Source organism: Primulina tabacum, chromosome 5 (assembly GCF_025594145.1).
Source record: "Primulina tabacum isolate GXHZ01 chromosome 5, ASM2559414v2, whole genome shotgun sequence".
In the NCBI taxonomy this organism is placed as follows: domain Eukaryota; kingdom Viridiplantae; phylum Streptophyta; class Magnoliopsida; order Lamiales; family Gesneriaceae; genus Primulina; species Primulina tabacum.
In genome coordinates, this window is record NC_134554.1 from 2,542,476 (window position 1) to 2,557,690 (window position 15,215).

The 15,215-nt window shown below is 30.7% G+C and overlaps 2 protein-coding genes across 2 annotated transcripts; one reads left to right on the forward strand and one right to left on the reverse strand.

Moving 5' to 3' along the window:
- Positions 1-8,153: 8,153 nt before the first annotated feature.
- LOC142545441 (cysteine-rich receptor-like protein kinase 15) lies at positions 8,154-13,081 on the forward strand. Its single transcript, XM_075652627.1, has 8 exons — positions 8,154-9,025; positions 10,287-10,433; positions 10,521-10,642; position 10,761; positions 11,463-11,672; positions 11,776-12,013; positions 12,126-12,276; positions 12,474-13,081. Exons 1-8 carry the CDS (start codon positions 8,206-8,208, stop codon positions 12,819-12,821), a joined length of 2,037 nt encoding a protein of 678 aa, XP_075508742.1. The 5' UTR covers positions 8,154-8,205; the 3' UTR covers positions 12,822-13,081.
- A 938-nt stretch (positions 13,082-14,019) lies between these two features.
- On the reverse strand, positions 14,020-14,931 carry LOC142544564 (ethylene-responsive transcription factor 6-like). The gene has a single exon (XM_075651601.1). It carries the CDS (start codon positions 14,869-14,871, stop codon positions 14,176-14,178), a length of 696 nt encoding a protein of 231 aa, XP_075507716.1. The 5' UTR covers positions 14,872-14,931; the 3' UTR covers positions 14,020-14,175.
- Positions 14,932-15,215: the final 284 nt, after the last annotated feature.

Here is a 15,215-nt window from a genome sequence, read left to right on the forward strand (position 1 = left end):
GTTACAGATATTTTTTCCAATTGTATACACGCAAATGTATTCAAAATTATATGACTTCTTCGATTCTTCATCTGAATATGTAATACGGTTGAATCATACGGTTAAATCAGTAAATTAATATATATTTAATTTAGATTTTTTAATTAAATAGAAAAATGCACGTGCGTTGCACGTAAAAACCTAAACTATTGAAAATATATGTACGAAATTTTGATAATATTTAAATGAATTAAAACATGGCTAATAACATTTATCAACTGAAACAAACTAAGCCATAAAAAATAAAAAATCATTACCATAGACCGTATATGAATAAGAGAAATTATCTTATCCACTCGAAACACTTTCTAATATGTTTCTTGGTTGATTTTGAGAACTCAACAACTCTTTGTCGTAGTTTGTTATAATATGCATATAACTATTTTGGTATGCTCAGCAAGTATCTGATCGTCTTTAACATATATTATGTTATTTACCATCCTTATCCGGGATCTGACATGCTCATAGTTTGCTTCTTTATCACGACATTTTTTCGGTTTTCTACATTGTTTTTATTTGATAATCTTATTTTTCCGACTATTTTTTTTTGTTGTTAAATGATTTTTCAGCTTTTGACAATCATCAACTATAAATCATAAGAAAAAATGCTTTTACTCGCGATAAGTTTTCACTGTGACTAAAAGTATGTATAACTTATATATTCTTCAACAACAAAATCAATGAATGGTGTTGCACCTTCTTCAAATATTGTGATATTTGTGATATCATTTTTATATATTTAATATCAATATTATAAACATATAGCTATAAGGTTAATAAATTTTTAACAACTATTTCTCAATCATTGTGAGAAAAATACTTGAAATCTTTTCAAATGGCTATATTTTAAAATTGTGTCCTCATTTAATTTGACGCAATTCAAGAAAGTCATATTGATCGTCATTTTTTGAAAGCTTTGAAATAATGATTGCATGCATCATGTCATAAGGATGATATAGTTTCAATATCATTTGTTGCGTTTAGAACATAATATTGTATTATTCATTGAAACAAAACAAATTTTCTTCTATCGAGTGTATATTTTGTTTTATAATATTTTATATCTTGTGGAACGATATACAAAATTAATTATTGTATTTTAAAAATCTTGAGAAGAGATACGAATAATGTAATTAAGATATGCATATGAGATATCATTCAAATATATGTCAAAGTATTTGTCTTATTCAATATCACATCTAATAATATAACCATTTAGATTTCATGAGCATTTTATGATAGTCAAAATTAATTTGATGAAATATTGTAGAATTTTATTTGAATTTCAATAGTTGGCTAAGTGAATTTATTTGACGAGGAGTTTTCTATGCTACCATCATATATGTTATGAATTAGCTGGTTAGACACTTTGACTAAAAAAGAGACAAAAACAATCTCGTAGTCACATCGAAATATATCGAGATAATATTGGAGGAAATAAAGTGAAACTGGCTTAATGTCTCAATAAAATGCACAAAATTGATCTATTATATTGTGTCAACAAAGCTTTAGAATCGTTCTCATACCATTATAAATAGAATGAGAATTATGCACAATTTGTTTTTTATGTATTTCTTTTTCTGAATGAAGAATTTTTTCTTTTTGAAAACTATTTTATTGAGAAATATTGACATTTTATATGACATCCATATGTCGCACAACCATGAAGTAACAACATAATCAATATATAACACTTAACGTACACATACAATTCTTCAATTTCTTCTTCATTGTGCTTCATTTAAATTTAAATCTGAATCATTCTTGATCTTAATATTTCGCTTTAAATATGATTTAATATATATGTATATGTTTCATGTTACTTAGTTGGACTTAATTTCAAATATCTATAAAAAAATGTGCTTGAATTATATCATACAGAAATTAGGACATAGTATATAGGACCGCGCTTGCCGCTTTACCAAAATCTATAGATAGTAGTAATGATGCAACTCAAATCTTTTAAACCGCACAGCAGCTCAAGCACCACGGTTCGGCCGCTCTACCAAGCAGGGACAATTATTGCACCCGACAATATCCCTCCCAATAATTGCACTCCTTGCAATCAGTGGGAATCGAACCCGTGACCTTGACTCTGATACCAATTGTAGGGCCGAGCGCTTGCCGCTTTAGCAAAGCTATAGCTAGTAGTAATGGTGCAACTCAAATCTTTTAAACCACACAGCAGCTCAAGCACCACGGTTCGACAGCTCTACCAAGCAGGGACAATTATTGCACCCAACATAGTAATACACAACATTATTTTTTTTATTTAACATGTCTTTTTTTTTTCATCCACTATGTTTGTCTTAACTTTTTTGTTCAAAATTTGACGCATTTCGTAGACTATATGTATGAAAAACCAAGAAATTATATAATTTACAGAAACCATTTATTATTCTCTTCGTAGAACAGAAGACCCAAAATACATGGCTTTGATTGATATACTTTCATACTTATTTTTATATAAACAACAAGACACATCATATAATATCAGAAAAATCAATTACCGCCAACAATACTAACCAAAACGAATAAAAAAATCATAACACAAACAACCTCGATTAAAAAAAAATGATAACTCAAAGTTTAAAAATAATTTATTTAGTACAATAACAAAGAAATTGAAGTATATACAAGCAATAAAAAGCATAAATCACTCTCAAATTAAATATTAACTCATATTATTCACAATTTGTATAAATTTTCCACTATTTTTTTCAAATAAAGAGAAGACACCTTATTAATGTCATCGTTTTATAGATATTCATTCAACTTCTTTAAAAAACACAAATGAAAAATGGTGCCTTGAAATCATAATAAAACCATTTAGAAAAGCAGCCGTAAAATTATAATTCAAAGTCACACAATTTTTCTTAAACCATAGAAAAATATTATACTATTGACAAAATATATATAGCAACAACAAAGCATGCGTTAACTTGTGATATAATTAAAATTTAGAATCATGCATAATCATTGAATTAGAACAAAATCGCATGCCAAAAATCTACTGGATATTATATATTTTAATAATTTATCCATATTTGTCGTTCATCAGAGGACTCTTAGACCTACCAAATTTTGTAGTTCACCTATTATTTTCATAATAAATAATATTACAAAAATAATATAAGCAAGAAAATAAAAACTCAAATTAAAATGTCTTCTATCAATCTAAGTAAAAAAAATTGATTAGAGAATATACTAATGTCGTAAAAAAATTAAATATTGATTTATAGACAGAAGTTTGGAAATACATTTGCCCCAATAAATAAAAAATATTATATCTTGATATTCTGAGACATAAGGTAAAAACGAAGAAATATTTCAATTTTTTTAATATTTTGTAAGTCACTTCAAACTAAGTAATATAAGCAAACAGAAAACATGCATTATGTGTTTAAAAATTAACAAAATATCTCAACAATAAAAAATTGAAAAATAACCATTTTTGTTGGATATTTGATTTTGTTTCTCTTTTATTTTTGCAAACAAACAAATCACATAAACAATCCAAACACAATTACATGATCAATACAAATGACATATAACAATCAAACATGTTAATGCTAGGGTAAAAAAACTTCTCTCATTGCAAGAACAAAAAATGATCAAATGGAAGCATATTATTTAATAATATTTATTTAGCAGTATTTATAAAAAAATTGACTAAATAACTTAAAAACAGTGTTTGAAATCAATTACAGACAAACATTTCTCTCAATCACATATCTCTATTGACACATAAAGAGTCTGAAAAAATATTTTTATTCTAAATGGGAGAAAGAAATTTTGTATGACATTAATATTTATTAATAATTTATTTTTATTCAGTCCGACTCATCTCCCTTTGTCTTCATATTATTATTTGACGACAATATATAAATTTAAGTAATTAAAATTAAAATAATAATTAGTTTGATTGAGTTAAATACACTATTAATGATCTTATTAAACTAAGATAAAAAAATGACTTAAATAACATCATTAACATGACAAATTGTAAAACAAAAAAAAAAATAATATAATAGAAAGATCACAAATGAAAGTCATATATTTAATAGATTAATTAATAGATAATATATTATTTAGTAATATGTATTTAGCATCATATATTGAAAATTGATTAAATAACTTAAATGTTTGCAATGAAATCACTTACATATAAACATTTTCTCTCAATCACGTATTTTTGTTGATACATAAGTAATCTATATATATCTACCTTCTAAACGGGAAAAAAATATTTTATATGACCTTAATATTTATTAATAATTTAATTTTATTTAATCACACTCATCTCTATTCGTTTTCCCATTATTACCTTAATGTTCGTAATATTAAAAATTTATTTAAATTTATAACATTATGATATTGATTTTCTGTGAATTTGATGTCATTGTAAATATTAAATTAAATAATTTTAAATTTAAAAATAAAAATATATTAATGATTATTATTAAATGAACAGATGAAAAAAACAAAAAAATAAATATGTATTTATGATAGTGATTTTATGTGATTTTGATGTCCATGTAAATATTAAAGTAATTAATTTTAAATTTAAAAATAAAAATATATTAATTATTATTATTAAATGAATAGATGAAAAACAAACAAAAAATAAACATGTATTTATGATAGTGATTTTATGTGAATTTGATGTTAATGTAAATATTAAAGTAATTAATTTTAAATTTAAAAATAAAAATGTATTAATGATTATTATTAAAAGAATATATGAAAAAGAAAACATGTAGTAATTAATTTTAAATTTAAAAATAAAAATATATTAATGATTATTATTAAATGAGTAGATGAAAAACAAAAAAAAAATAAATATGTATTTATGATAGTGATTTCCTGTGAATTTGGTGTCAATGTAAATAATAAAGTAATTAATTTTAAATTTAAAAATATATAGATTATTAGTATATAAATATAGATATAGATATAGATTAAACCTCGACATATAAATTTATAATTTCTTATTTTCTGTTTTCTTAAATATAAATTTTTTGTATTATTTATTTTAATAAAAGAATGTTTCTGTTTTGTTAAATATAAATTTTTTGTATTATTTATTTTAATAAAAGAATGTATAACACTATTACTATTATTTGTAAGGTATTTTCACAAAACCAATTAATTTTATAAATAATATTAGTATATATTGAAATTTTTTGTATTATTTATTTTAATAAAAGAATGTTTCTGTTTTGTTAAATATAAATTTTTTGTATTATTTATTTTAATAAAAGAATGTATAAACTATTATTATTATTTGTAAGGTATTTTCACAAAACCAATTAATTTTATAAATAATATTATTACATATTGATTATTTTAATAAAAGAATGTATAACACTATTATTATTATTTGTAAGGTATTTTCACAAAAACAATTAAATTTATAAATAATATTATTACATATTGATTCGAATCATTAGTTGTTGAACAAATACTTTGATATTATTTGTAGTCATGCAATGAAATTGAGTGAAAGAGTAATAAATAATAATTAATGAATGGATTAATAATAATTAACTAATTACATAAAAGGAAGACAAAGTGTCATTAGAGTACAATTTTAATGAGGATAATAAATTTTAATGAGGATAATAAAGAAAATTCACAATTCAATCTGTATATTTATATAGATATAGATATGAATTTCATGTGCATAAATGTAATATCTGTGTACATGTGTACTTACGTATGTTACGTTGTGTTGGGAAAGATAGCCACGTTAAATAACTTTTCGTACAGCGGAAGCGTTGATTCTTTTCCCTTTAGAGATAATGTCGGATCAAAATATTTTCACGATATCAACAATGATGAAGAAAATGACACAAGAATTTTTACGTGGAAAACCCAAATTAGGAAAAAACCACGAGACTGAAGTCCAACAAAAGGAATCTCCACTATATCAATAATGGGTACAAATTCTTCCTATTAACAATAGGAGATAACAACAACTCTCCCTAGAACAACTTAGGGGACACTAAGAACTTCAAGAATAATTATCCTTGGATGACATACTCAATCTCACTTTCAAAGTGGAACTCACACAACTCTAATCAAATAGAAAATTCTTTCTGATGTGGAAGATCGGACATTGCCGCAACCACATAGCATACTAAAATTTATCTAAATGACTAGGCTATACAAGACTCAATTGCTTGTGTTTTTGCTTGTTTTGGGATGGATTGAATGGATGCAAATTTATGGTATTTATAGGAAAAAATTTGGGGTTGGTGAAGTGTGAATGATGGATGTGTTTTCAAAGTTTGGTAGCCTAACTTTGAACCAAATTTTGAAAAATATTTTGAATACAAAATATGCTTGGATTTGTCAACACATTGTAGTATTCCTAAAACTTTTAAGAATTCATGTTGCTGTATCCATTTTGGGGTCAACATATAGTGATAGTTAACTAAATATTTAGACTAAGCAGTTACATTCATTTAATGGGAAATATTTTTAAATCTATTATTGGAGTAGATTTCTAGAAGATTTTTTCAAACCCATTTTTATCAAAATATATTTTAAAACATTACTTATGTGATAGGTACATTGGAGATGGGTGATAGTTTTTGACAGTTTGGTAGAAAATTGGTAGATTAAGATTTTATTTTTTAAAACAAAAAAATTATATTTCACGAGTTTTTGGATATGGAATGTTAGTAAGTTGGTCATCTTGGTAATTACAATTAGTAATTTTATATAAACTTAATAAAATTAGATATTGAAGCAAGGGGAAAAAATACTAATTTCGGGGGAGAGAAAATCTATAATAATGAATTTTGTAGTTATATTTAAGATTTAACAATAACCAAGCAAATGAATTTTTTTAAAAATATCAACAAACAATTCGTGAAATATTCCTTCGCGCTCACGCACGTGTTCCAAAAAGGAAATGGTCATATATATATATAAATTAATTTCACAACAAAGATGGAGAGTTGTGTTATGATGTTTTACATAAGTTGAATATAGTTATTAGAGCATCTCCAATCCATCTCTATTTTGGAGGAAATCTCCAAAATAGAGTATGGGTTAGTGCTCCAACCCAACTCCAAATGCAATCTCTATTTTGGAGATTACAATAGTGATTCTCCATTTTTGGAGGATCACTGTTCATTTGAAGATCAATATGGAGATTCCACCAAATTACTGAAATGTCATCATAACAATTGCAAAATAGTCCTTTTGTATTTTTATGTATTTGTTTTGCTCCATTTTATATTATTATATATCAAATTATTTAATTAATTAATTTTAATGTTAAATAATTTTTATATTTAGTTAATTTATTTTAATTTTTTATTATTTAAAATGTTTTATTTTAAATAAATTGAGTTTAATACATGTTTTATTGTATTATGTTTATCGAATTAATTAAGTTCGGTTATATAATACATTATGTAATTATATGTGTGTTTTTGAAAATGAAAAAAGAAAAATGGAGTATTTTGTAATATTTTTAGAGGATATGGATTGGAGAATGTTTATAAAAATAAGATAACGGATCTCTATTTTGGATGATAGAGGATGAAAAATAGAGTATATGGGTTGGAGATGGCCTTATTGAAAGCAATATATATGTATTTAGACAATCAGATTTTTTTGAGCTAGCATCGTTATGTATGTATTGCTCATAATTGAGTCATCCGTTAATATCTTCATGTTTCAGTTGTTCATTCTTAAACGTGATAAGATGTGTTAAGATGTCTCGCATCGGTTAAACATAGTTTCTAGAAGTTGTATAGATTGACTTGGAAAATTTTACTTTTTCAATTAATTTTTAATATTTAATTAGATTGAAATCTCAATTTTAATATGATTTAATTTTTTTATAGTGTCATGATTGTGAACATATGTGTTGAATATGTCGGATGCTTGACCATTCTATCTATTTATCGAAGTTTGAAAGTTTCAGCGAAAGGAAACTTCTACCCTTGCATTTAATCAACATCTAGCCACTTCTTGTAGATAAAAGATCTTTCATAGTTGTGGTTGTCTGACGCTTGACCATTCTACCTATTTATCGAAATTTGAGACTTTCAACGAGAGAAAACTTCCACCCTTGCACATAATTCAATTATTTATTATTAAAGAATTTAGAAGTAACTCCGTTCTGTAAATTCATGCACAAAACCAATGGATTCCCAAAGATCGAGTCTAGATTTTATTTTCATCGTCTTCATGATCACAAACATTCTTGGATTTGTCACCTCCCAAGTAGGCCCAGCTCACTGCTACTTTGATGACAGAAACAATTACACGAGTAACAGTGTATACGAATCAAACCTCAACGCCCTTCTGTCTTCCCTTTCGTCAAATGTCGATAGCTTCGGATTCTACAACGCGTCCATCGGCAAAAACCCAGATCAAGTAAACGCCATTGTTCTGTGTAGAGCAGATGCTCAGGTTGATGCATGCCGGAGTTGTGTCACTAACGGCACCTCTGAGCTTGTACGGTTATGCCCGAACCAGAAAAAAGCTGCACTCTGGAATGACTTATGCATGGTGCGATATTCAAACAATCCCACTTATGGGATACTGGATACGTATCCGCCTGTTATCGTGCGGAGTACAAGTACTTTCTCGGACAATGGTGATCTGAGACAGCTACTTGACGAACTGAGAAGATCTGCGGTTTCCGGAGGACCTTTGCTGAAGGTTGGTGGAGATAGTAAGACTGCGCCGGATTATCAGGTGATATATGGGCTGATGCAGTGTACGCCGGATTTACCGGCGCAGGTTTGCGATGATTGCTTGGTGGAGGCAGGTAAGATTATAAACGGATCCGAAAGGTGGAGAATGATGAAAATTTTTTTGCCCAGTTGCAATATTTGGTACGGGCTTTCTAGGTTCTATGATGTAACTACGCTTCAGGAACGGATCAGTGCGGCGGCTGCAACAACCCCACCACCATCGCCGGCTGCAACAACCCCACCACCATCGCCGGCGCCAACAGGTAAACAGTTGAACAATATCCACATTCTGTAAAATTGTCATTTTCACAAAGTCAACTTAAATATATACTTAACCGTGTTTGGGACAATACCATTTAGAAGATTCGATAATATTTTATCAGAAGATGCCGACACAACAACTATATTCTTATAACCTTTAATCTTGAAATGATATTTGAAATATTAGGGATCACGATTATTGGTTAATGTTGACAGCAATTCTACATACAACATATCTAAAAATAAAACAAATTAATCATTTAATTTTTAACAAAAACTTGTGTGAGACGGTCTCACATGTCGTATTTTGTAAGACGGATATCTTATTTGGGTCGTCTATGAAAAAATATAACTTTTTATGCTAAGAATATTACTTTTTATTGTGAAAATCGGTAGGGTTGATCCGTCTCACATATAAAGATTCGTGAAACCGTCTCACAAGAGACCTACTCTTAATTTTTTTAATATTACTCATTTTTTCCCTATTAATAAACATGAGTAAAATTATAATAAATTTAACTTTCAATATCAATAATTAGACTTTAATTTGGTAATTAAGACCATTAATCTAACAATAAAATTATTAATAATAAACCAATTGCTTTCTTTGAATTATATATAAAACACATTATAATATAATTATTGTTCCTAAAGTTGGGATGAAGGATGCTGTTTTCCAAAGAGACTAAATGACCATTTATCCACATAAGATACTAAAAGAAGATAATAAAAGGATATACATGTAAATTAGTTAATATGAGAATTAACTCACATATGGGAAATAAAATCAACTTTTTTATTAGAAAAATATTAGATAGCAGGTGTTTGTAAATTATGTTTAACATTCAATGTATTTGATTATTTGTAAATTTTATTTATCATTCAATTTCCATAACTGAAAAAAAAATCAATTATTTAGATATATGAGTAGTATTCATGTAATGAAATTAGCCATTAGGGGAATAATGAATTATTTTACAAATAACTTTTTTAAGTCACGCGTGAGAAAAAATTATTGTTGAATCCTTCAAGTGGTAATTCTAGTTTTTTATTATTATGAGCATTAATCGACGATAATTTTTTTGTTTTGAAAAATGTAGAGGTATAAGCTAAATTAAGAGCAAAGAGAGACAAAATCATTTAATAAAAATGACTAAAATTGATCGTGAAATAAAAAATCTGGTGGCCTAGTATGGTTTCATATCATTTAAAATCCTAGCTTGGATACATACGAATGCAAGTGATTTTCATATCTTGCAGGAGGAAAGAGTACAGCTCGAACAGTCATCTTCATTGTTGTTCCGATTGTCGCGAGTTTAATCCTAGTTGCAGGCATTTGCGTCTTCCTAAGGCGGCGTATAAAGCATAAGCGAAGGGTAAAGTTGGAGAGTAAGTGTGATTATTCAGCTAGCTACGTAATAAAAGAAAATGGAAAAACAGAACTCATTCATAAAAGATTCAACTTTATTGATGGTAATTCACTTTCATTTTCAGAAGGTGTTGATGATATGAGCATTGCTGAATCCATCCAATTTGACTTCAATGAAATTCGAGCTGCGACGGATGATTTCTCTGATGCTAACAAGCTCGGGCAAGGTGGATTTGGCAGCGTGTACAAGGTAATATATAGAACATGTTGGATAAATGATGAGTAGTGAATGAAAGCAAGTGGGAGCTGTCTCACGTTGGAAACGTGTTAGGAATAGTATTCCTTATTAGCTCCAATTTTGAGCTAAGGGTTTGGGCTTCAAGAGGTATTAGAAGTTTTTAGAAGGGAGAAGACGCTGATAGGCTAGGTCTCGGTGACACGGAAATCGTTCGTTCGGACCGAACAGCGCGTCCGTCCAGAACAGTGTCCATCCAGAAGGCTGCCTTTGATCCAGTGCGTCTCTTGGCCTTTCACAGAAAGTTTGCGTTTGTATCCAGAAGGTTGTGATCCTTCTATACAACTGGTGGACTACTACAAATAATCCCTCAATCTGCATTGCTCATATTTTTTCTCTTGCATCTTTGCTGCATTCCCTTCTCGTTCATTTTTGTGCTTGAAAGTTCTGCATATGCCGTTCGCTGTAATCAAGACTTGTTGTGCTAAATTCTCTTTATTCGAAGTCGTCGTATCTTAGAGGCGATTGCCGTCAACATACAGCACTGTTATACGGGCAATTTCGTCTTGTGGACAAAAGATTTATCCTTGCCTCGACTTACTGCTCTCAGTTGCTGCATATTATTACATTGTCCAATATCCAGATTAATCACAGAACAGTTGTTTTTGTAAGTTAGTTCTGCATTAGGTTGATAAACATTACCTGATACACTTTGAGTTTTAGAAAAAGCTATTGATGATTCCGTGACGTCTTTGCAAACAGTTAACTGAAGTGGTCGAATATATATACCTTGAACACAAAGATTATTTGGTTTGAAGTTCTTCTTGTTTAACAGGGAGTACATCAAAACTGCCAGAAATCGCAGTCAAAAGGTTGTCGAGAGACTTCGGGCAAGGTGATAATGAATTCAAGAATGAGGTGGTGTTAGTGGCGAGGCTTCAACACAGAAATCTTGTTAGGCTCTTAGGCTTCTCCATCAAAGGGACAGAGAGGCTTCTTATATACGAATTCGTGCAGAATGCAAGCCTAGACCATTTCCTATTTAGTAAGTTTTGGATTCTATTATAAAATGTGCTCGGTCATGCTCTGCTAGTAGTTTCTATCACGAGCTTGTTAACTTATACCGAACGGGTTGTGTGTGCATCCAGATTCAGACAGACGTTCACATTTGGATTGGGAGAGACGCTACAAAATCATCACGGGTATTGCCAGGGGACTTCTTTATCTTCACGAAGACTCTAGACTACGGATTATTCATCGTGATCTTAAAGCAAGTAACATCTTGTTAGATGGAGAGATGATCGCTAAGATTGCAGATTTTGGCATGGCGCGGTTATTTGAGAAAGATGAAACTCAAGGAAACACGAGCAGGATCGTTGGAACTTAGTAAGTCTTACAATCACAACCACCTTCTCTAAGGATGTAGCATTGATTTTTTATTTTTCCAAAAAGGAAAAATTGTTCGATACTAACCACATACCTTGGCTATTTAATTCAGTGGATATATGGCACCGGAATATGCCATGCATGGCCAATTCTCTATTAAGTCAGATGTGTTCAGCTTCGGAGTGCTGGTCTTGGAAATTCTGACCGGACAAAGGAATAACTCTTTTAGGAATGGGGAGAACACAGGAGACCTGCTAAGTTCTGTAAGTAAAATTCAGAAACTTAAATTTAAATTATATGAATATATTAAATATTTGCATTATATGTTTGTTGATAGTATTAATTACTAATTAATGAGTGCCTTTGAATGCACAAAATATGGAGCTGATATTTTTTTTAAAAAAAAGCACATTTAAATATATCAAATCTTCGGATTTACGGATATTTCTGGATTGTTCAGGCTTGGAGCCATTGGCGTGAGGGAACAGCTATAAATATGATAGATCCTATGTTGAAAGATGGTTCAAATTCGATGCGTGAGATATTGAGATGCTTTCATATCAGTCTGCTGTGTGTTCAAGAAAATGCTGTGGATAGACCAACAATGGCTAATGTTGCTCTCATGCTCAGTAGTTTCTCACTGACTCTGCCGTTGCCTTCGGAGCCTGCATTCTTCGTTCCGGTTAGTTTTGGTACAAATGTTTCCCCCCTTAATTCGGTGGAATTTTCTGAGTCCAGTGCCAAGTTATCAAGGTATAATTCTACTTCAAAAAGTGTTTCCTCCACTAGTGGAGTATATCCGAGGTGAGATTCACCAGTGCAGCACATTAGAGATTAATTCATGCCACTACTTTTTTTATTTCATGAAAGCTAGCAGCTGTTTTCGTTTTGGGCTTGAAAAATTGTAAGAACGATATTAAGTTTGTGTTATGGCAACATTTTCTTGTAACTTTCTACTTGGTGCAGAGCGTATTTGTCCATTTTTTGTCAATCGGTGCTAAATTTACTCCAATTCGGCCTGATTGACAGATTCTATCTTTAAAATTCCACTCTGTAATTCTTGTTTTCTATCGCACTTTTTTATTTTATTTTAGTGTTTTATTCGAAAACTCCAATAGAAAGATGTAAAAGATAATGCGGTGTAATCCAGACTGACTTTTAACCTGTGCGAGCTATGATGCATGGCCACTTTAAAAAACATACCGTATCATACTGGGCATCCGTTGAGCATTGTGCGGACCCAACCCCACAGACACCATCACATTCACACCAATGAGAGAAATGTAACATTCTCAAAAATGGCAAATGAGATGCCAGCCAGTTAGCTATTGTCCTGAGGTTTCATCCTATCGTCTTTATTTACTGTTACATGTGGGAGCCACGTGAAATCTCATCGACCCCGATATGTAAGAATAAATATGAGTTGTTGAATATAAAGTGCGATATCCTAGTCTTAGGTTTAACTCAACTCTAAAAAAAAGTGAGATATAAGTAAACTGGCACATTTAGTTTAAACTCGTATATATTCATGCACATTTGGCAGTAAACTGTAAATACTAGAGATCTGAGAACGTTTGTCTCAGTTTACAACATATCCATATCAATTGAGGAAACTTTAGAACTATTCTCGCAGTAAATATGCTTTTGGTGGAAACTTTCGAACTTCTAATACTAAACATTTTTGTGTGTAAGTTATACATCGTCAATTCATGGAAAAACAATGTTTATTAATTTTTATATTTAATATTCTCTCTTTCCCACTTATTTAAGCTACATTTCATTTTTAGTCGATTATATAGTTTAATTTTCATCTTTAGTGTTATATTTCCTACTATTTTACCTATTTACCCATATTAAATTAATATCATTAACTACTTGTAAGAGTAATTATTTTTTTTTTATCTAAGAGTAAAGTAGAAAATTGTTTTATAAAATTTATTTTTTTTAAACAATTTCTTAGTTTTGAAATTTAAATGAGTGGGACGGAATGAGTACATTGGAGCTACTTAATCTGTAAAAACGTGTTTTATTGAACTCTACACCTAGGTATTTGGGACAACTGGTCAAAACATATTTTATTCATATGATTTGAATTCTACTCGAAGGTAACATGACAAAAAGTCCAACGATATACATCATTCGGTATTCGAATGCAAGAACGTTCATGTAACCATCTGTGGAGATGGCGGCATCATGCTCCATATCGATGGCGTCAATGGCCATTCCATTATCTCATCCTTGACCGCCGTCTCACACTTGGTCCTCTTCGGCTCTCTCCCGAACTCCTGCTCCTCCTCCCCGGCGCCTGGCGACGCGTTCTCCGCCTGCTGAATCTCGAGGGGGAAGTTGAGAATCGCCTTCCTCCCGCGCAACTCGAACGCCGCCCTGTCATATGCTCTGGCTGCATCCTCCGCGGTGTCGAAAGTCCCCAGCCATATTCTGGTTCCCCGCCGCTTCGGGTCCCGAATCTCCGCAGCGAACTTACCCCATGGCCGCTGCCTCACGCCTCTATAATGTGTGTTCGGTTGATGATTCGACCCGGAGAACTCGATGATCCACTCACATTCATTCGCCTCCGGGTGTTCAATCTCCAGTGAAGGCTTCCTATCATGACTTGCTCTCGGTGCCGTAAGGTCGATCATTGGAGGACCATTATATTGAGTTTGCTCCAGAATCTGAGATTCATCAGAGCTCGAGAAATCAAGTATATACTCGGCGTTACGCTGAGCACTGCTGGAAACATACGAACTAAACAAGTTGGTATTATCCTCTGCAAAAGAAAGTGGGGTGGGAGAATATTCGCCCAAGAGATGCATTCTGATATATTCAATGGCCGAAACTTCGTCCGGATTCGCCATTGGAACCAGCTTCGATTTGAGAGGATTAAGTATTTGGTCGAGTGTGGAAACAGTGAGTAGAATTGGTCGCTTTTGAGTTTGTGTTTGCATATATATTTATAGAGAGTGTCTTCTTCACGAGGATGAGGTTTCGTAAATTGTTCCTACAACGAAGAGTTTTCGGTCAAAAGACTTTGACTTCTTACATATTCTTTACAAAGGGAAATCATGTTGATTTGGTCTTGGTTGAATTTACACCGTTGGATGTGATGACTTTTCGCCGAGATGGCATTTGGATTAACGGTTAACTTCTTTCCTGGATGGTTCTTTGCCCTCTCAGGTCGTGAGGGTAGAAATCACCTTCT